This window comes from Miscanthus floridulus, chromosome 2 (genome assembly GCF_019320115.1).
Source record: "Miscanthus floridulus cultivar M001 chromosome 2, ASM1932011v1, whole genome shotgun sequence".
Lineage (NCBI taxonomy): Eukaryota > Viridiplantae > Streptophyta > Magnoliopsida > Poales > Poaceae > Miscanthus > Miscanthus floridulus.
Window position 1 is genome coordinate 181,136,917 of NC_089581.1, and position 22,562 is coordinate 181,159,478.

At 48.8% G+C, this 22,562-nt stretch overlaps 4 protein-coding genes across 4 annotated transcripts; 1 reads left to right on the forward strand and 3 right to left on the reverse strand.

Annotated features, from left to right (window-relative positions):
- Nucleotides 1–7,339: 7,339 nt before the first annotated feature.
- Nucleotides 7,340–10,618, reverse strand: LOC136537538 (uncharacterized). Its single transcript, XM_066529472.1, has 4 exons — nucleotides 10,153–10,618; nucleotides 8,536–8,662; nucleotides 7,752–7,810; nucleotides 7,340–7,552 (listed from the first exon to the last, which is right to left on the reverse strand). The coding sequence occupies exons 1-4, from the start codon at nucleotides 10,570–10,572 to the stop codon at nucleotides 7,340–7,342; spliced, it is 819 nt and encodes a 272-aa protein (XP_066385569.1). The 5' UTR covers nucleotides 10,573–10,618.
- Nucleotides 8,781–9,812, reverse strand: LOC136540884 (uncharacterized). Its single transcript, XM_066532922.1, has 2 exons — nucleotides 9,587–9,812; nucleotides 8,781–9,487 (listed from the first exon to the last, which is right to left on the reverse strand). Exons 1-2 carry the CDS (start codon nucleotides 9,794–9,796, stop codon nucleotides 8,945–8,947), a joined length of 753 nt encoding a protein of 250 aa, XP_066389019.1. The 5' UTR covers nucleotides 9,797–9,812; the 3' UTR covers nucleotides 8,781–8,944.
- A 733-nt stretch (nucleotides 10,619–11,351) lies between the features above and the next one.
- Nucleotides 11,352–16,051, forward strand: LOC136535943 (uncharacterized). The gene is made up of 4 exons (XM_066528393.1): nucleotides 11,352–11,667; nucleotides 11,753–11,836; nucleotides 12,767–15,304; nucleotides 15,433–16,051. Exons 3-4 carry the CDS (start codon nucleotides 12,902–12,904, stop codon nucleotides 15,715–15,717), a joined length of 2,688 nt encoding a protein of 895 aa, XP_066384490.1. The 5' UTR covers nucleotides 11,352–11,667; nucleotides 11,753–11,836; nucleotides 12,767–12,901; the 3' UTR covers nucleotides 15,718–16,051.
- A 134-nt stretch (nucleotides 16,052–16,185) lies between these two features.
- LOC136535944 (uncharacterized) lies at nucleotides 16,186–20,084 on the reverse strand. The gene is made up of 3 exons (XM_066528394.1): nucleotides 19,647–20,084; nucleotides 19,132–19,524; nucleotides 16,186–17,091 (listed from the first exon to the last, which is right to left on the reverse strand). Exons 1-3 carry the CDS (start codon nucleotides 19,953–19,955, stop codon nucleotides 16,462–16,464), a joined length of 1,332 nt encoding a protein of 443 aa, XP_066384491.1. The 5' UTR covers nucleotides 19,956–20,084; the 3' UTR covers nucleotides 16,186–16,461.
- Between the last annotated feature and the right edge of the window lie 2,478 nt (nucleotides 20,085–22,562).

Below are 22,562 nucleotides of genomic sequence, written 5' to 3' on the forward strand. Positions count from 1 at the left end.
GTTGGTCGATCTGTTCATGGCGGACTGGTGGTCCCAGCGGCCAGGCGACAGACAGATTTGAGTGCGGGAGATATATGCACGAAGCGGTAGAACCGGATAGGGATCCCAACCGGATAAGCCGGTACTCATTGACCAAAGTAACTGCTGGTCGACGGTAAAAATTGGCAGATGTCAAAACGGCATTCGCCGACGCCACGCGGGTGGCCTCAGTGAAGCGCGTTTTATTCACGGTTGAAGATCATCTAATCTAATCTAATTCCTTGTTTTGCAATCTGCTGGACTTACATTTTTGCAAAACACCAAATAGGAAAAAAATATTTAAAAATCCTGGGGTTTTTTTTAGGGATTTAAAAAATCCTGGGTAACTGCAAAGTTCCGCGGTTTCTTGGGCTGGTTGAATGAAGGCCAGCGCGGCAAACCAACCGAGTCGGGCCGACGATACCCGGGGAGATTCGCAGGCTTGGTCTGGCCTAAGTAACTTGGTGGGTTGGTGCAAGCTTAGGAGGGCCTGGGCTGATCTGGACGAGTGCTCTGTGGACCAGGCAAAGGTTGTATTGGGCCTACTGGAATAGTCATAGCCCGTGCCGTCGTCGTCCGGCACGGAGCCCGTCTGTCCTGTTGCGACGTACGGAGTACTAGCACCGTACAACTGCAGCGTCCACTGAACAGTGACGATTGACGCTGTGCTATGCAACCCAAGAATTGGGCAGTGCTCCGTGGGTGTGGGACCGTGAGAGGGTACGCTCCCACTCTGCTGTGCTGAGTAAGGATGAAAACGGAACGGAAATATCCCAAATCAAATCGCATCGTTTTCTATATTTAATCCGATCGAATTCGCATTTTCTTGTCCGATTTTATCGTTTTCGCTTTCGCATTTCAAATGTTTCGTATTTCAAATGTAAAAGTAGAAAATGGTTTAGACATTTTTCGACTGTTTTCTACTTTTCTACTTTTAATTTGAAATATTCCGAATTGAAAATTCGGTTTAAACCGAATTTGGCCAACTGCACCGGTCATACAACCCAATTACAGGTTGTTTACCACATAGCTGCGTTCTTTCTACTGGTGGCCAGCTGCCCTCTCTTATAGACGACGTCCAGCCTCATCTCTCTTCACCTCACGAGATGATGCTAAATGTCAGGAAACCAGCAGCATCTACACGAAAGCCCACCTGGGCCATAGCCCATCAAGCTCACCGGTTTAACCCCCACCTGCAAAGTCAATCATTTGATAGTTTTTGCATCAGCCGAATAAATCTTTGTTATTCAAAAGAAAAATCTGAATAAATCTTTAAAATAAAATACTACATCTATTTAAAAAGTTTAATAAAATTATTCTGACTCAGTTCGAGTTCATGTTTCTATAATATGCACTTGTTAATTATTATATGCACTTGAACTTGATCATGTATGCACTTAGTCATGCACTTGGTCTACGGGTCGGTATTTCGTATTGAGTTTTCGTATATCGACCGTGTTCGACATAAATCCGCTCGAATTGGTTCGTTTTCGAAATTCTCGATAATTCGTAAGTTCGTGTTCGTTTTCGTGTCCGGTTTTATCGTTTTTGCTTTCGTTTTCGTATTTTAAATGTAAAAGTAGAAAACAATTTAGGAGTTTTTCGACCGTTTCCGACCGTTTTCATGCTTGGTGCTGAGATCCTGAGAGGGCCGAGTCTGTGAAACTGTGAACCCCGCCGGGGGCTTCAGTACGATACCACTAGTAGAAGAGCCTGTGGCAATTGATAGCTGTCCAAGATATTATATGCCTGCGTGAAAGTGAAACCGTGCTAGTACTACGAAACGAGGATCGGTAAGACTGGAGAGCAGTGAAAAAACAACGCGAAGATCGCAGAGTCAATCGATCACAATACCACATTCACATCAACACTTAAGAACGACCCCTGCATGGCCAATGGCCACTTGCTTGCCCGACGGCGCCACGCTGCCGTGCCCTCCGCGCCGCACGAACGAGGGTGTCGTGAGAACCGGCAAAGAATCAAAGGTCAGCCCAAGTGCCCCCCGCGTTTCCTTGCTGCTTGCCGGTACCCATTTGGCGCCGATTCTTGCCCCCGGGGCCGGCCGCTCGCCTTTGGATTCTTCCAAAGCCGCTGATGGGATCGTGGCGAACACCCACCGGTCTTTGCCAAAGCGACTCCGCACAGGCCGGCTTCACTCAGCCTGTTGGCTTGTGTAACGCCCCCACCCGGACGACGGTTAAGATGTACACGTTGAATTGACCATATCTGTTAATTAACTCTCTTACATTTTTATCATCGTTTCACATAAAAAGATCGATCCGAAGTTAATAGCATCCTAGGTCCAGGCTTTTAACCTGGTTCGGCACTGCCTCTGATTCAGACGCAGGACTAAATTCCTGTGGCTACAGTGCTCGACCATTCAGCTCAGCCCATCAGATCGGCCCAATTTGACTCATTTAGTGGGGTCTTACAGCTCGTTGGTTTTAGCTTGGACTTAATCAACAGGCTTGTACAGTGTTGTACTATACTGATTTCTAGCGTTTGCTGCTCTCCTTTTCGCCGGTTTTTCCGAGCCGTGTACTGTACAGCGTCCAGTAGGCCTCTTTCTAGAGCCAGCAGGTTGGTCTCGGCACGAAGAAAAGAAGAGCCGGCGAGAGAAGAATTCGTCCGGCGATGTCCACGAGATTCCGCGACAGCACGGAAAGCTGGTCGAGGTGTGTCTGTGGGAAAAAGCTGCTGTGGGTTATGAGCTATGGGAAAGTTACTGTAAGCTGTGAGCTGTAGAAAAACTAAAAACTGTTTGGTTAAACAAGTATAAAATATACCTTCTATCTTTATCTCTCTTAAAACAACTATGAAAGAGCTTTTTATTCCACCAATTTTGAAAAGCAGAAAGCCAAAAGTTAAAAGCAGGGTCAAACCAGCTTTCAAAAATATACTACGGAAAAGCAGCTGCTTCTGAAAAAACAACCTCTAAAAACAGCCTCTTTGGTTAGGCTTTTGTTTTTTTATACCAAAAGCCCCACCAAAATTGGCGTCCGAGCCGGACAAGATTCCCCCAATCATTTCGATGCGCCCTTTCTTCCCTCCCTCGTGGCCGTGTTTTGCGACCCTTATCTCTTCTCGTCACGCGTTCTTTTGTAGCTTAGCGATCGGCACGTTGCTAACCAAAGCTCATTCATTTTTCATCTGCCTATTAACCATTCGTCGGCGCATATGTTATCGCCATGGGCCACGGACTGTTCTCCAGACATTTGGCATGTGAAGGAACGAAGGATGGAGCTGGACGCCAGAATACACATGGATGACGCGGCGCGGCAGCTGGCAGCTGGCAGCCGATGCCGAGCAGATGCTGCGCACGCAAGTGTCGTGCCGATCTCGCACCAGCAGCATCGCGTCCCAACAAAAGAGATCTGCCTAATTTGTGCATCTCCTCTACGGATGCAGCTTTTTTCGCACCAAGGTGTGCTGCGGTACTGCTAAGCTCTGCCTCTGTGCAAGCTTTGGCAACCAGTGAGAGATCGCGCCGAAAGGGTGATTCGTTGTATCGTAGCTTTGGAAGGTGGATAATGTCTCGGGCAAGCATCGTATTATGGCGTCCGCGGTGCGTGCTCCATTTCGGGAAAGCTTGTATTTGGCAGAACACGCGCTCTACACATGTGAACCATAGAGGAGGCATACTTTTTTTTTTTGAAACTTAGAAGAGGCATACTTCCAACAGAGATGCTTGTACTAGGCGGCAGCAATTAAAGGATGCTGCTACACAACACCGAAAGCCACTCCGTTCCGGGAAGATCTTTGCCACAGGAGCGAAAGAAAGCAAGCTGCTATTGAGAAATGATGTTACGATTATACGGCCGGCCCCGTCGTCGAATCGACAGGTAAAAGTACATGCACAAAGGCAAAGCAAAATCACTTCAGCAAAGACCAAAAGGGGAGCAAAGAATCGATACGTGTTGTGCTTGTGCCTGTGCTTTGTGCGTGAAGCACGATTAGTACGTGTAGTCACTTGTCAGATTCTTTTAGCGTCTCGTCACTAGTCACATGGAGTAGCAGCCATAAACAGGGACGACAAAGCCACGATACCCGCGAACTTGTTTTTAGTTTCTTTTGTTGCAGGAGTAGTCCCCAACAAAATAATCACATGTCTGTAGTATTATCCTACAACTGCAATGAAGCTAACGCATGCAATTAAACATACTAACTTCAGTTGTTTTGAATGCATAAATTTCTCAACTGCCCACTTCGCATGCTTATAACTTATGATTATTTGACAATATAATTGTTTATGAATCTAACTATATCAAGTTTCTATTATGTCGTAAAAAGTATGTATTATAATAGTAAAAACTGTTAGCTAAATGCCCAAGATTTTAAAATTTGATTTTGATATGTGTGCCTTATAAAAGGGAATTGAGATAGTAATGAATCTTTATTTTGAATTTCAAAATTTGATCTTATCAGTTGCTATAGTTCGTCCTATTTGAGAGAGCTCCACCTCAAGTGCTTCTTCGGATGAGCCGAAACATTTGAGGAGGAGCCACTTTTGTGGCTTCGGCTCATAGCAAAAAATGACCTCGTCTTCTATACTATTAATCACTAGAAAATGACTCCGGCTTCTCTACTGTTTACATAAAATAGTTCTATTCCTAAAGTGTTTGATAGGGTCATCCGATTATTCAGCAGAGGCTACTGCCGAAGCCGGAGCGACAATCATGCCAAACAGACCCTTAATAAACTCTTGTGTTTATTCTATCTTTATTTCCTCTCCTTTGTTATTTTATTAAGTCCAGTTTCAATGAAAAGTTTCATGGCGTTGTTTCAAGACTGCCATGTCAGATAAAATGAAATAAAATATGGATGAAATACCAACTCTCAATTAAAAGTTTTAATCTATGGTTTCATAAACATTTAATTTGACTCGTAGAGAGTTGATAGCCGTGTTAAGACTCACTTCTCTCTTTTCTTAAAAACGTTGTCATGACATAAAAAATACTCATGTGACAATATATTAAATACAGATGAAACTCACATAAAACTTTCACTGAGACTAACCTTAAATATTTTAGACAACAAGTCATTTAAACTTTCATCAACAAGTCAAAGATTCTTAATTTTAATTGAATATATATGACAAGTTATTGATGTTCATGATGCATAATAAGTATCATTAGATTAATTATGAAATATATTTTTATAATAAACATAATTGAAGATCTAAATACGAATAATATCTTCTCTGAACTTAGTCAAACTTAAAATTCTTCGACTCCTCATCAAATGAGATTTACATTCTTTTTAGGACGAAGAGAATATTTAGATATAGGTATATATCTAGATAGATAACAGATCTATGTATCTAAAAATGTTAAGACGGTTTATAACTTAGAACGGATGGAGAATGTTAGATCAGACGAGGCGAGCATACGTAATCGCCGCGGATACATTTGCTAGTCAGTAGTCACGAAAGAATCGAAGGACTAGTTCCGACATCCGGCTGGTACTGTATTATACAGTTCTCAGTTGTCACCGAAGCATTAAGCACATCACATCGAGATCAATCACATCGTTGCCGATTCGTCGATTACTCTCCGCATGCAACTATTGAATTTGTGACGGTTAAATTAGTTTAACTTTAATCAAATTATAACAAATGATATTAATATTTATGTCTCTAACTATGTTTACTAAAAAATATATTTTATAATTAATTTAATGATATTTATTTTGTATTATAAATGTTAATATTTATAATAATTAGATCAAATTTTAAATCATTTGACTTCTAAAAATGAGAATTATATCCTTTCTGAAAGGAGAAGGTACCACAGAGCTTGCTGTTCGGATATCAGAAAACCCAAAATATCTAAGGCCTTGATTAGTTTCTCGCTCTAAAGTTTACTTCCTGTCCCATCAAATGTTTGGATATATGCATGGAGTATTAAATATAGACTAAAAATACCTAATTGCATAGTTTGTGACTAATTTATGAAACAAATCTTTTAAACCTAATTAGTCTATAATTTAACAATAAGGTGCTACAGTAACACATGTGCTAATGATGGATTAATTAGGCTTAATAAATTCGTCTCGTGGATTACTGATGGATTCTGTAATTTATTTTTCTATTAGTATACGAACACCTATACGACATCTTCACGTGACACCCCAAAACTTTATGTCCTGGATTTAAAAAAGCCCTAAATATGAGCTGAACAAAAATCCGGTACAAGACGTCGACACTCCCTTCGTCTTAAAAAAAACCGTTGTTTTAGAAATGAAACTGGACAAACGCTTGTGTTCATTTAAAACAACAGTGACGGAGGGAGTACGAGATTACGAGACCGCATGGATCACGAGGCATGGAACCCAGGCACACCATTTTTTTTATAGGACCATTCACCAGCTATAGCACAGGGACTCGAGCAATAATGAAACCGGCCGAACGCCCCCGAATGGATGGATGGGATGCCGCCTGCCGTGGGAGTAGATAGAAGAAAGTCGCCGTCCGTCCTGCGCCGGGCGTCGTTCCAGGGCAGCCGCTGCTGACCTCACCCTGGCGCACGCAACCCTCACGCCCGCCGCACCGCTGCGACAAAGCCACCCCGGGCCCCTCCCCAGCGGCCCAGCCACCCGCCTGCCCGTCCGCCTTCTTTTTACCGCTGATGAGGCGCTGAGGCAGTGAGGCCCCTCCTCCCTCTCCCCGTTCCCACCACTTCAAGATCCGATCCCATCCAATCGCCCCCTTCCCCTCGTGATCCAGACGCCGACGACGACAACGAAACAGCTCAGTTTCGTGCTTTTCTCCAGTACCCCGCAGCCCCCCCCCCCCCCCCCCCCCCCCCCCCCCCCCCCCCCAACACCACGGCCTTGTTTAGATTGCAAGTTTTTTGAACCCAAATTTTTTCATCCAAAATGGTTCAAAATCTGACATCCAAAGGGGTGGAAAACTTTTCATAGCACTGTTTACCCTGCCAAAGCAATAATGGACTAAAAGACACAAGTAGCACTATTAAATGCATTTGGAGGGATGCTTGCTGCCAGGCTCATCCTTGCATGCGCATGCATGCAAATCCATGCATGCTGCCTGCTGTTCCTTGCCTGCTCTCGCATGCAAATCCATACATGCAGCCACAAAGGTCTCCATTGTCCCAGGCACAATGCAGTAGAGGAAATCCAAAATTATTACAACATTCAAATATTATTACAGTCCGAAAATCATTTTACAGTCCTCAAATATTACAATGCATGTACCCAAATGTTACAGTCGTCAAATATTACAGTCCTTAAGCAACATTATTACAAGTCCAAACCGCAATCAAACAATTACAACTCATAAGTTATCAAACATACACATGTATCAATATCTATTAAACAGCCTGTTGGCAATGCTGTCACGAAAGGCATTCATCTGTTCACGATCTGCGCTATCAGGGGCAGGCTCTGTTTCTGGCTGATGAAGATAGGCTTCAGCCGGCACAAAGTTAAGATGATGATCTAGGTGCTGGAAGTCCACATCAAATTGCCTACTCAACCTTATGAAGTTATGCAAAGCAACACAAGCAACTATAATCTGCGTTTGTGTTTGAGGAGGATAGGCAGGGATACTCAACAATATGCGCCACTTCATCTTCAAGACGCCAAAGGCCCTTTCAATCACATTCCTAAGAGATGAGTGTGCATAATTGAATATCTCCTGTTTACCTCGAGGTTCTCCGGCGTTTTGAAAGTCTTGAATATGGTACTTCGTTCCCTTGTAAGGAGCAAGGTACCCGGGACGGTTTGGGTAGCCGGCATCCACCAAGTAAAACATCCCTACACCACCAAGTACCTGTAATTGTTAAATGTTTCAATTAGAAATGTCAAATGTACTACCACCTAGTTGTCTACCTTCAGGTGGGTGAGGGAAGTCATCCTTGAATGTTGTCATGGCATCCTCGAACACTCTTGTGTCATGGGCAGACCCCGGCCATCCCGCAAGGAGAAAAGTAAAAATCATGTCAAAGTCGCAAGCAGCCATCACATTCTGAGTTGTGATGCCCTTGCGACACAAGTGCTGCACAAACTTATCTTGTGGCACCAAAACAGGGAAGTGGCTGCCATCTATAGCTCCTATGCACCTCTTGAATTCAGGATAGAAGCGTCGGTTCCTCACCCTAGGATGCATTGTACTAAATTCTGGGTCCACAGGTTTAATGATATCATTACCAAGTGCAACAACACAGGGCAGCACTCTATAGAACATGTTGTGGACTGTGCCTAGTGACCTCTCAAATCTATCATCAGCTTGCCTATATGATTGTGGAGCACCAACCATCCAAAGGAACATACCTAAAGCCTCAGTTGAGGTGGACTTTTTTGTGTCTTTGAGGTCATACTCATCAGTCAATACCTTGTGTAGTCTATAGAACATATCTGGGGTGATTCTAAACATGTTGTAACAGGCAGTTTCATTTGCTAGTTTATGTTCTACCCAGTCCAGCCCAGTCATCTTTGGCACCCTATAGTATGCCCTATTGTAGTACTTTTGCATGTGAATGGCATACTGGGACGTACCATATACGATTGCAGTTTCTTCTTCGATGTCATCAAAGAATAAGCTGAAGAAGTCCTCCTCCCACTGTGCATCATCATCGTCATCGTCATCCTCATCAACGGCCGGACCAGCAGGTTGAGCAGCCCCCTGCACACATGAAACAAACAAATGAACACAAATCAGTTCTAATTCCCAGGGAACAACATACACAGGGCAGCAGTTCCTCAAATCCAACAGCACTGACTCCAGAAACAAACATTATGGCTAAATTCAGACATCACAAGCGAAGATCACAAATCACTTAGTTGCTGCCGACAAGTTCGACAACACAACATACAAATGACAGACGTAGTTCAACCAACATGCATCACAGACTTAGTACACGAGGTTCATGACACAAACACAAGACAAATGCATTATTAAGAGGGTCTAGTTAATGACCCCGGCATAGTGCTTAATGATGGCCATCCTTCCTTTTGCTTCTGACTTGATAAACATTCTCATAGCAGCTTCGTTTTGGGTGATCATGAGGACACCAATCCACTGCCTCTCATTTTCCTCTGTTGCCCCTGCCTCTTTAGCCAGCTGTATCACTTGGTCAATGGTGTCCATTTTGTCATTCTTCTTCTTCTCTACAGCTTGATTCCTCTCATGCCAAATCTCCTTCAGAGCTTCAGTCCTATTGTCCAGACTGACGGTCAAGTTCCTTATGCCTTCGTTCATCCTCACTGCTTGGCTCCTGCCCCTCTTGCTGGGACTAGCAGCAGTGCTGCGGGTGCTGAGGCTGCTGTAGCTTCTCTTGCTCCCAGTGCTCTGAGGGGTATGGACGTCTTCGTCATCGTCACTGCTCACATACAGTGGCGCATTCCTGCGGCTAGGAGCATAAGCGGTTTCCCCTGTCACTGCTACGCCAAGGAACATGCGCTCCAAAAGGTCCATGTAGTCAGGCAGTGTACCCTTAAGCTTGTTGTCCTGCAAAACAAGAATTACAAAAGAACTTGTTTAGAACACATGATTACAACACAGAATTAGGTAAGCAAAACATGATTACAAAACAGAATTATGTTGTACCTTGTCGTTGGTTTTCCACCATTCAGCTGAAGCACTGATGGAGCCATCTGCATTGCGCCCCAAGCCTGTCTCCTTGTGATAGAGCTTCCGTAGGTCATTCCATTCCTTCTTCAGCTGGCGGACCCTACTCCCAAAGATGATGTTGTCATGAACTAATTCTGTCGCTTTGAAGTAACCCTCTGTCAGATTTTTCCAACCCCATTTCGACATCTGACCCCTAGGGCAGTTCCCCTTGTCAATCTCAGTCAACGTAGAGCTGACAGAAAGTCCGGGTGTTTTGAGGACTCCACTGGGCCCTGCTAAGGGTACTCTGAAATGATGCATAAAGAAAAAACAACACATGGCATAGGTAAACAATATGCCTAAACAACACATGGCATAAAGAAAAAACAACACTAGCACAAGCACTGCATAAATAGATCGCATAAACAGCATGCACAAGCACAGCACAGCACAGCACATCAATCTACTTGTACTAGCACAAGCACTGCATAGCACCGCAATCTACCATGTGAGCAGCACCTAGCACAGCACAGCAATTCCATGGAGAAAGAAACTTTGTGTACCGGGACATTAGTCGGAGGGACGTCCTCGTCGCCGGCGGCGGGCTGGACTAGGCTGCGACGCACACCGGGCCTCCTGGAACCGCCAGCCGAGCCGCCTGCCTCATCACCATGAGGCCCCAGGGGAGGCACGCGGCGGCGAGGAGGTCGGAGGCCGAGGGAACCCCTGCCGGCGCGGGATGGCACGCGCACGGGAGGGGGGCCGTCACCGATGCCGCTGCCGCCGTCTTCAGCCGGGGACTGGAGGATCTCCTGGTAACGACCCAAGCCCGGCCACGACTGGCTGGCGTTGAGGTCGAGCTCGCTGAACCCCAGGTGGCTAAGGGAGGGCGCGTTGCTGCCGAAGACGTCGCCGGAGTTGTTGCGGAAGCCGGTGTGGGCCCCGGATCCGGCGTACGGCGGCGCCTGGGACAGGAAGTCCATGGTTTCGGAGCCGTCTCCGTAGCCGGAAGCAGTGTCCAAGGAGACGTCGTTGAAGTCGCCTGTCTTGATGCGAGCCGCCGTGGTACCCGTCCATCGCCGACGAGGAGGTCAAGGACACCAGATCTGGACGAAGGGAAGGTGGATCTGGACGTAGGAGGGCTAGATCTAGTGGAGGACTGAGCGGCGGCGCGGGAGACCGAGAGCGGCGGCGACGGAAATGGAGAGCGGCGGCGGCGGAAATGGAGAGCGGCCTAGGGTTCGGGGGGAGAGGGAATGGATGCGGTGAGGGGCGCTGGGGACGGGGTGGGCTGGATCAGGTGCTGGACTGAGCGGAGGCGGGGGAAATGGAGAGCGGCGGCGGCGGAAATGGAGAGCGGCCTAGGGTTCGGGGGGAGAGGGAATGGATGCGGTGAGGGGCGCGGGGACGGGGTGGGCTGGATCAGGTGCTGGACTGAGCGGAGGCGGGGGAGACCGAGAGCGGCGGCGGCGGAAATGGAGATCGCTGGCGGGGCGAGAGCGGCCTAGGGTTTCCCGGGGGAGAGGGAGTGGAGATGGACGTGCGAACGAGGCCGTGGTCAGGGTAACACTGGGGATGCACGCAGCCCGAGGCAATGATTGGGCCGGGCCATATTTGCACCGTGCGGGCCGAAATTTTTTGCATCAGCCGTTTAGATTCCAAATTCCAAAAGTTAGTTTTTTTTGCAATTTGGGCTGCATCTAAACGAGCCCCACACCTCCGAATCGCAAGGGTGGCACCGTGGCAGTACAAGTAGAAACGTCGAGTGAAACCGGGGAAGGGGTCGAGGCAAGAAGCACGCCAGCAGCAAGCACGCGGGGCGCGCCAGCACCACAAGCGCGCGCCGCGCCGGCACCGGCCACCTACCTGGTCGCCCAAACTATATTGCCTATAGGAGGGGAGGGGGATAGGGAGTAGCAGTAGCCAGTAGGCAGTGTAGCACTGCGGCTCCTCTTCCTACTACCACCGCACCTCCAACCCCTATCCTATACCAATCCGCCGCAGGTCTCTATCTAGTCCACTTGCCCCCTATCTCACCCGTCACTGCAGGGAGCTCTCGTTTCGTCTCTCCCCCTCAGGTGATGCATCCTTTTGTTGCAGTGGCGATTTTACATTGTCTTTTGTGTGGTCGATTGCTGATCTTTCTTGGTGGTGTTGCTGCAGGAGTGGCAGATCTGTTGGCGCGATCCCCAGCTTGGATCTTGATGATTTGGTGACTTGAGTGGCCGATTTTCTTCGACCAAACTGGTATGTGCCCACATCGTTTTTATGCGCCCATTCGTTTCGATTTGTGGGTACTGCGGGCTGATTCGATTCGTTAGGGGACTCGGGGGTAGAGAGAGTGACGACTGAAGGGGGTTTCTGTGGGGGGTTTAGTGCTGCGGCTTGCAATGTGTCTTCTTATCTTACCTTATTTCTAGTGCTCTAGCTAGTAACATTTGTTGTTGCAATTTGTGGCTAATCTGCAAAAGGAAGGGGAAAAAAGGTTTTGCTTCAACCCAGCTCCTGATATAATTTAAGAAGCATTTTGGGCCTTTGCTCCTGTTTCCAAACTGCAGTTTTACAGTGTCACTCACAGTAAGAGTCCATGTTATACATAGGATCATTGGTCCATTTTTTTTCAAGTCATTCAAGAACTCAAGATATGGAAAACTTCCGTTTTTTAATCAGGGAAACAAGAACAGATGTTTCGTTGTCTATGGTACACATTGCATTACGACTGAAGTACTGAACTATTGGCGGCTGCCTGGTCCCCTGGCAGTGTGTGCATATTTGCATCAATCCGTCCTTTAAAGTTTTTGAGTGTCTTTTTTATCATTAGTGGGAGCCCTTCTTTTATTAATTTTTCTATATCTTGTGCGCTTATTGACATGTCCTCATAAGAACATTATTGTGCCAAAAGCTGTCGGGGGCAAGCCCCTGGTCACTGCAGACATGTAGAAACAGCATAAACCATACATACAGGATTTTCGGGAGACAGAATGATCTATGGTGCATTCTTAGTTCTTAATTAATTTAATATAATACAGTATTGAATAATAGTTCTACTGCCTGCTACTTTACTTTTTGAAGGGAAGCCTGCTACTTTCTGGCTTTTGACTAATTGCAGTGAACTTGTAGTAGCCTAGTAGGAATTATATATCTGATAATTTTTTGGCCTATCTTTTGCATTTTCAGGTTTTTGGGAAGTGCGGTTTTCTCAATCTCTGTTTGAACCACAGCATACTCAACTGAATCAAGTGATAATTGTGTTTTGGCCATACACAGAGATATATCTGAAACTTCTGCTTCATATGTTCACCCATCATAAAGATGCCAACCAAAGGGCAGATTAACAGTGAAAGGAACGTGAAGATCATATCAGGTCGTGATGGGCAAAAGAAGGGAAATTCACAGCATGACCAAATTGTACACATGCCAAATGACATGGTCACAGCAGTCAATGGAAATGTAGATGGAAAATTTGAAGATAAAGTTAGAGTTGTGAAGAATGATAAGTTCCGAAGACAGCGAGAGTCTTGGGGTGGGGAAAGGGCCGCATGCATGAAGGGCTCAAAACCATGGCCTGGTCGAAAGGCAACTACTGTTGATGAACTTGTCAAACATATGTCAAATGTTCCTTCATATTTACAGCGTAAAGAAACTTCTGAACATCTTCAAGACAAGGCACTGAATGTTGGAGTTCTTGAGTGGGGTCTTCTTGCTAACTGGTCTCAGCAACAAAAGCATGAACTCGCTAGAAGCCATGGAGCATCTCCATCCAATACTAGCAGGTCTGTACTATTCTCATCTCCATCACATTCTTCTGCAAGCCCCAGCAGCAGATCCCTTGAGAGTAATCAATCTACCCCAATGAGTTACCATCATCATTCATCCATCAGAGCCCAGCAGAGTAAGCTCGCAGATAAACACCATGGGAAGGCCAGATGTTCGCCTAGCCCAAATTCTGCGGTATTGAGCTTATTGCCAGGTCATGGCACACATCCCTGCCCAGAGAACGGTCGTAATTATGTTGACTTGGGTCTCAGCAATGTTTCTTTAGCCTCAGACTCTCTAGGTTCTTCCTCTAGAAGTTGCGGAAGACATGAAATGGTTGAAGATGAAGAGACTAGATGGAAGATTGAAGATGTTGTCCATCATTGTTCTCGTAGGCTTTTTACTGACAGCGATAACATTGGGAAACATTTCTTCACATCAGATAACAATGATTCCATGTGTAATGATCCTGAACAGAGCAGTGGCTTGAATGGTGAAAATTTTGAGTCACTAATATCTGATGCTGTGATGGACACAGCTAGAAGTGGCAGTAGGTCACCTGATTTTTTCTTGGAGGATATTGAGCCATCACTTGAATTTCCTGGAGTCCCATATTCATGTCCACTTCCCATCATAGATTCAGCAGCTAAAGAGATTGGCACCACTAGCACTGAGGCTGGAGATAATTTTGTTGGTACAGCTGCAAAAGTAAATAAGAATTCTTACCGAAACCAATCTGCCATGAATGTCACTGAGAATCCTCCACGATGTTCTGCAAAGTTTAGTGATAGGATGCCTGATCGCCATATAGGTTCTGGGATGAATCGAGTGAGCCGCAGCTCTAGCCTCAAGGAGTCACCACATGCTCGACAACCCAATGTAGTTCCTCCTGTCGATAAGACAGGAGACAGGTCATCACCCAACAGCAAAGGTAGGCGAAGCCCATTGAGGAGGATGTTGGATCCAATATTAAAGCCAAGACATTCTAGTCCAGTACGCCCTTCATTTGTTCCGAAGTGTCATCTTCCAGTCAATACCACCAAGCAGTCTATGGACTTGGGGGGATCAGTGCCACAGAATGCGCAGCGAAGGTCAGTTGATTTGGTAGTCAATTCGAATTATCCGATCGAAGCAAATATAAATCAGCCTCCTCGTGTGCTATTGAACACTGCAAGATACACCCAGAAAGAAAAGGATTCAGCAACAACAAGGCAAGCACTTCTGCAGCTAGCATGGAAGAATGGCTTGCCTTTATTCATGCTGTCTTATGGTGATTCGGATATCCTGGCAGCCACTGTTAGAAGGAAGGGCATCTCTGAAAAGGATGATCTGGAAAGCACATATGCTGTATTCACTGTTGAAGAACCTAAGAAAAAAAGTGGAGCTTGGATCAAGGCAGGGGGGAAGAACAAGAAACATCACCTTTTATCTAGCATAGTTGGGGAAATAAAGGTTGCACGTCGAAAATCAAGATGCCACCATACAGCAGATGTTCATGTACACAGGGAATTTGTGTTGGTTGGTTCTGAATTTCTACCATCATCTGAAGAATCAGGTGATTCACATGTTAGTGGAGAGCTTGCAGCTTTTATCAGCGCACTTCCTCAGCAAGAAGCAGAAACCTCGAATCAATCATCTTCACAGAATACCAGACAAAGAAATTCAGCACCAATTGGCTGTGGTTGCCCCCCACTGGGAAACTTCCAGCCTAGTACGAGAAATGCTAATTCTGCTCCAGCCAAAGTTATTGCAGTACTTCCTGATGGCTTCCATGGCACATCAACATCTGGGCAGCCATTGCCTTTGATTGAGAGGTGGAAGTCAGGAGGAGCTTGTGACTGTGGTGGATGGGATGAAGGTTGCATGCTGAGTGTCCTCACTGATGCGGCCCAAGAAAATGATGCCATTCAGGCTAACCAGGCAAAGGATGGCAGCCAGCGATTTGAGCTTCTAGTTCAGGTCTGCCCTAGTTTTCTTCCCTTCTCTCCTCCCCCTGCCCCCCCTCACACACACACATTTCGCCTATGTCCAGAATTTTACCTCTGTTATTATCAAACAAATAAACTGATGCTAACTTATATTTGCAGGGTCGATCGCGAGAAGATAGGCATGCCTTCAGTATGACTTCCTTCAAAGAGGGGCTTTATACAGTGGAATTCAGATCGTCCATTGCATTACTTCAAGCTTTTGCAATGTGTATAGTGATGCTCCATGGGAGGTACCCTAGCAGGTTGCAAGTTGGTTCGCAAGCAGCGCAGGAGCATGATCTCCTTGCTGGTCATGAGCTCAAGGCCATGGCAGCCAGTCAAGGAAGAGCTGCGACCAGCTATGTGCCCCACCGGCCACCTCTTTCTCCTGTAGGCCGAGCCTAGCTTATCGTGATTAAATGTATGTTCTTTCTGTGTCTGTGTCCTCTTCAGTTGCGTAGTGCTGGTGGGATTGATATACCATGGACCTCAGGTCCATATGCAATACGCTTATCCAAAGTGACAATCTCTGCACAATCGGCTTTAGAGGTAGCTACCTGTACATGTTATGATGTTGATGTTGTATGACTGTACTATGATGTGGCTGCAAGGCCCATCTCAGTGCTTAGTTACCCATTATATGTTCTCGTATCAGTTGCTTCTGTATATGCTGAAAATCTGAAATGCACCTGCAATCTGTTGCAACCCTTGTTTAAAGTGTGTTTTGCATTGCAGCAGCAGCAACATTTGTGCTACTGCTGAACTTATATATTCTGGATGTCTGCAACAACTGTGATACGGCTTCAAAGTTGTTCTATCAGAGAGATGAATAGCTGAAGCATATGAGCAGAAACAAAATATTACGTACTCTAGTGTTGTGACTGGGCAGAACTGGGATGTTCTTTCAGATTTACGGGGACTACTAGTTCATTAGAATTTACAACACAGCTACGCGGAATATCTAGTTCGGATTACTCACTACTTCTGGCCTCAATTCTAGCTGAGGTAAATCCACACCTCTCGAAGCGGGAAAAAAATTCTCAACCTGCAATATATTTACAGATCTTACGACAAGTATGATCTTACAGTAACAAGTGTCACGTATACATGCTCTTCACTGAGCACTGCAAGTACGTACGCCACGAGTAGTCATGACCTCGCGATGAGCGAGTCCGAGTCGTCCATGTTCACGGCAGCCACCTGCGAGGGCCCGACGCGCACGGTCACCGCCGGTATCCTTATCGGCGGTGGTCGCGCGTCGGCCTTGACGATGGCGACGTCCTGGCTCTCCTTGCCCTCCCTGAGGTCGCTGGGCGGCAGGAAGCAGTCCATGGACAGGCCCCAGATGTTGAAGTCCACCTCCTCGATGTTCCACGTCTCCTCCATGCGCGTCCTGGTGTTGCCGTCTTGGCAGTCACCGAACCTGACGAGCGAGACGGCGGTGCGGCCGGCGTGGGCGATGTTCACGCCGTCGACGGCGCGGTAGTCGCCGAGGCGGGACTCCATGGTGGTCTCCCAGAAGACGCTCCCACCGACGCCGCCGCTGGACTTGATCTGCAGCAGGTGCGAGTCCTCGAGCTGCACCAGCAGGCCCGTGCGCTGGCTGAAGTAGCCCCACACCGTGTGCCGGATGATCTCGACGCTGCTGCTGTTGCGCGCGCGCAGGCTGGACGCCTCCGCCTCCACCTTGAGCACGAAGCAGTCCTCGCCGTCGATGCTCCGCTCGCCGATGCACACCGAGTCCGCGAACAGGTTCGCCGTCAGCTGCGGATCGAGGCCCTGCATGTCAATACAACGTAAACGTTCGGTCAGCGTGCCGGTGTCGGTCGATTCGGATTGCAGTAATAAAATGCAAACGTGATGCTAACACCGAGCAGCATTAGGCCCTGTTTGGTTGAGCTGTGGCTGTGGGAAAAAGCTGCTGTGAGCTGTGAGCTGTGGAAAAGCTGCTGTGGGCTGTGAGCTGTAGAAAAGCTGAAAGCTGTTTGGTTAAACAAGTATAAAATATACCTTTTATCTTTATCTCTCTTGAAACAACTATGGAAGAGCTTTTTATTCTACCAATTTTGAAAAGCAGAAAGCCAAAAGCCAAAAGCAGGGTCAACCCAGCTTTCAAAAATGAACTACGGAAAAACAGCTGCTTCTGAAAAAGCGCCCTACAAAAGCAGCCCCTTTGGTTGGGCTTTTGGCTTTTTGGGCCAAAAGCCAAAGCCAAAAGCCCAACCAAACAGGGCCTTAGTAAAGGCGAGTGGTGTCGGGTACGCAAACAAGTTGTAGTTGACTCGCTGGTCAAATGGCCGAGCAGGTTGGTGCAGCGCGATTAGCGGGGAGAGTCGGGTGGACCGGCTTCTGCTGACAGGCCGCGCGCCACCAACCGATTGATGTGGCGCGCGAGGGTCTCATCTCATCTCAGCAGGCCCAGGTCCACGTGATGTGTCCGGCCGCGCCCGCGCACATGGCCGCACGTTGGGGTGCTAAGGACCAGGGCCGGCCGGCCGAGGCCGACCCCTAATCACGCTGGCCCGCGGCGCTAAGCGCCTACGCGTGTGTGTATCCTCTGCGCAGCTGCTGTCGCGCTAATTCCAGACCCCTCCCGCTCCCGGGCGGCGACAGGATGTTGCCACGGCCAATGATGACGACTTAGTCTCCGAGTTTGTGTGTACCGACCGGCGCCTAAATCTCACGATCATAGTGGCTCTAGCTCATGATGAGCGAAACCACTCGGCCTTATCCCCCGACACTGGCCTCGGTGATATTATTCCGGCGATCGGCGAGTGCTGAAAAGGCCTCATGATATCTCTGGTCCGCGTGGGCGTTCGATCTGTCTGCTCTGTCCTGCCGACAGTATATGCAGCGGATATATAACGATCTGGCTCGGCTCGACTCGTTCTGGCTCGTTAAGATAATGAACTAGTTTGGTTCGGCTTGTTATCCTAACGAGCCAGAAAGCCCGCTCGGCTCGGCTCGGCTCGTTAAAAACTCGAGCTGATTCGTTAAGCTCACGAGCCAGGTATAAAAAATATACAAAATATAATATTTATATTTATCTAAAGTTTGAGAATAATAATAATATAAAAGAAATGCATTTAGACCAGTTAACAGTCAATTTATAGGGTCTAGACCAGTTACCAGTCAATTGTAAAGTGCAAGACATGAAGTAATACAAAAACTAATATAAGTTTTGATACTTTTTTTTTCCTGAAAGCTTGGCTCGTTTAGCTCGCGAGCGGCTCGCGAGCTGGTTCGAGTTGGCTCGTTATAGCTAACGAGCTAAAATCTTGGCTCGGCTCGGCTCGTTATGATAACGAGCCCAGCCAAGCCGAGTCAAGCCAACCACGAGCCGAGCGAGCTAACGAGCTTCGAGTTTTTCGTCCAGCCTTAAGCGGAGATCGACATGCCCTGACACAGGCATCTATCTACGCGATGATGAGTTTGTCCTGTCACTGGGACTGGAGTGGAGGTGTACATGCTACGTGCCATGGCATCATGTCCGCTGCAATGTCCAGCAGCTCTAGCCTCTAGCAATGGGGCTGCTCTGCTCAGTACGTCCGGGCCAACATCAGATTCAGATCGGCATATCTGACTGTGCTGTGAGTCGAACAAGCTTTTACTGGTGGGGGATCGAAATGAGTACTAAGTACGTTTTTAGCAATGCTACGCGACCGTACATTCGACAAGTCCTAGGTGGCTATGTGTGCCTTACGGCATGCGTGCGTACGCGTATGGAAAGCACTCGAGAACACGCCGCGTGAACAGTGCAGCGCTAGCTGGAAAACGTACACGAAATCACGCGCGGGGGGCGGGGCGTACGCTACGCACCTGGAGCGAACGGCGGAGCGGGCGCGGGGGACCGCGGGAGGCGTGCGACTGGTGCCACGGCGTCTGGCGCCACGCCACCATGCCGTCGCTGCCGGCGCTGATCTTGCAGCCGGACACGACGAGCTCCAGGCACCACAGCTCCGGCTTCTTCTGCCACAGCACGAACCCGCCGATCTCGCCGCCGCAGCCCTTGCTGCCCTTCTTCCCGCCGCGGTGCCCGTTTCCGGTGCCTCCGCCTCCGCCGCCGTGGCCGTCGGCGTCGCTGCTGTTGAGCTCCGCAGCCGTCATCCGCACCTTGCCCATCGCGTACATGCTCTTCACCTTGTTCAGCGCCCACTCCCCGCCCGACGCCGCTATGTACTGCTGCACGATGTACTTGGCGGACGATGATTCCTGGAATCAGCGCGAGCACATACATAGATGGATGAATTGATCAGCCCAGATCAGCGCCTCATCAGCAACGATCAATAAACCGATGAGAAATGCCGGTCGATCGCGACCGTAATCGTACGTACAATGGGATCAGCCTTGAGCTGCTCGCAGAGGACGGAGCAGGGCGACTGCTTGGCATGGTAGACGGGCAGCGGGATGAGCGGCGCGCCGATGACGCCTAGCATGAGCTGCAGCTCCCCGCGGCTCATGGAGCACGGCTCGCCCGCTCCGGATCGGTCGGCGGCGTGCGACCGCATCCACGCCGTGCAGCCGAACCTGGACCCGCGGGAGCCGCCGCGGCCGCCGCCGGAGAACATCTCCTCGGGGATGGGCACCTCGAGCACCGTGTCCAGCGCGTCATCGCGCTCGAGGTTCGGGCAGAGCTTCCTCATCAGACGCGCGGAAAAGCTCACTGCCTTCCTCTTCCCCCTTGGTTGTGCCGCGGTGCGGTTGCGGCCGGATGAGAGCTCTTTTCTTGCTGGTGTGGTGTGGAGCGGTGTGCCCTCAAGGCCTCCGGAGCGCGCGTTATGTGCCTCCCTTCCCAGTCGTCCTGGGCCTCGGGTGGACTTGTACCGGCAGCTGGCAGGTGGGTCCTTTCTTTATTTCGCGACAGGTTTGGTCGTGGCCGCACGCTCGCTGCTATACCTGTTAAAAATTGCCGCATCTTATTTTGGTCGAGATTGTGCGTGTGTACATACGACTGCACGTTGCCCTTTTGCGACCCCAAACCTTTTGGTGTTGTGTTGTGTAGTGCTATTCGGCCTGTTCGCTGGTTGGTTTCTGAGCTGGTTTGGGCTCGCTGGTGCTGGTTTGCTGTGAGAGGAAAACGCTGTTGGCTGACTGGTTTGGGCTGACTGAAACCAACAAGCGAACAGTTCCCACATATCCACTCCCCTTCCGAGAGCGAGCATGGGAGTTTCTGTGGACCCTTCTAGCGTGATCATGGGGGTAGTTGGCAAAATACCAAATATGCCTTCGTTTGAGTATACTCCAACTAAGAAACATCGATGCTTTTGGCCTTGCTTGGTCTAGTTGTTATGGCAATGGTCCATTTTGGACTTAGTACATACTACTCCTAGATTACTGGTAGATCAGCTCAGAGTTCAGACTTTTGATGCCCAAGTTCTGAGCGAGCAAGCCTACGTACTCTGCGTAATAACTGACAGCTTTTGCCTTTTGGTCAACAACAAGGCAAGATTGACTGACCTGTCCTCCACGGAGCACGAACCATGCCACCGAGCTCTGCGTACGTACTCTGTCTGAACTCTAGACTCGCCAAGAACGGAAGAAGCCGAGACGCACCCACCACACCACAACCACCAACTCCGTTTTGCTTCACTCCCATCCCAGTTCGTTCGTTCGTGCCCCCACTGGCCACTGCGGCGTACGATCACGCGATCAATGCCGCTGCCATCGTCACGGCCGAGTCCCTTTCCATAACCGGTATGCGGCCTACGTGACTGGTACTACTAGCTTCGAAAGATTTGGAGGGACGACGAGCACTAGACTCGATCTGATGACGTTGCCTCGTGCGCCCGAATCGCTAGCTAGGGGGGCCCGCGTTAGGTGCCGCAATGATCGGCGCTCGATCGCTAGCTATAGGCTATAGGCTATAGCTAGGCCGCCGCCGGTCCTAATGACAGGTGGACGTGACGCAGTTTTCACCGGTCCGGGTGCTCTGCTGCCCTAGTGCCCTTGGCGCCCCTCCCGGTGGTTGGTTGGGCCAGCCGGACGGCCTTCTTGTCTCGCGCGGCGCCGGCGCGGGACAGCGAGGAAGGGTGCGCGGCCGCCGCGGGTCTGCTATTGCTACGTTGGTGGTGTATGTATGTTTGCGTCGGCCGCATCGCCCCCCGCACAGTGGGTGCTGCTCCCCCAGCGTGCGCTCGGCGTTTATTGTATTCGCGTTCGTGGGTGTGGGGATTGATCCTGTCGTCTGCGGGCTTCCTCCGACGTGCCAACCAGCATCCCGTGTCGTTTCCGTGGCTTATAAGCCGGCCAATGCTGTTTTGTTATTCGAGAAAAACTATATCATGGCTGAGGCTGCTGCTGCTAGCTGCTAACGGCCATGGCCTCCACCACTCTGTGTCTCTCTCCTAATCATTGTTGCGATCCACATCGACCGCGCGCGCTCCAGGTGTCCGAATCCGGCTCGGCATGGGAGATCCAGGGATCAATCAGACCGATCGATATTCATTCTCGTTTACTGTTTATTTACGATTCGATACGATCCTGTTACAGTACAGCCCGAGTGCAGTATTCTAATCAAGTCGTGGGATCGCGGATATTATCGGGAAATCAGCTCACGATTAACACGATCTAGACGCACACCATTGCATATCGGATACGTAATAGCTAGCGATTCAAGAAGGCTGATTCGATGATTGTTTATTGGCCAGATCTTACAGCACGGAGTGCGTGCTGAGCCATGTCTCTTCCGAGAGCACCGGGCGCTGTCACGATTGGTGAGCCGGGTTTGCAGTTCGCTAGTGCCATCGATCGATCCACCGCTTGCCGCCTGCCTTTGCCATAGTATCATTTTTGCTTTGCTCGACGTGGTATCCCCACCAACCAGGCACCGGGACCTTAAATCCGGTGAGCAGCCCGCGCCTTTCGTGCTATAATAACTAAAATGGCAACAACGACGCCACTGTTCGCTAATCTCACGTCAAGGCCCGACATCGCCGGACTCCTCGGACGCCGACGCTTTCACCACCGGCGGGCGGTAACAGACCACACTACTCTTACTGCTCGTTGTGCGCCCACTAGAGGAGAGGAGTGGTGGTGGTTCCGGTGGTCACATCGGCGTGGAAATATTGGCCGCTTTGCACGTTACCGACAATTCATTCATTGATTCAAAAAAGGGTGCCGAGGACCAATAAACTCAAAATGTTGCGTACAGACGAGACTCCAGGTTTTTTAATGTCACAGGGAAATATAAAGTCAAAAGCGATTGGTTTGGAGGAAGGGGTACAGGGAGTTAGGCAGATGACAGACAGAAC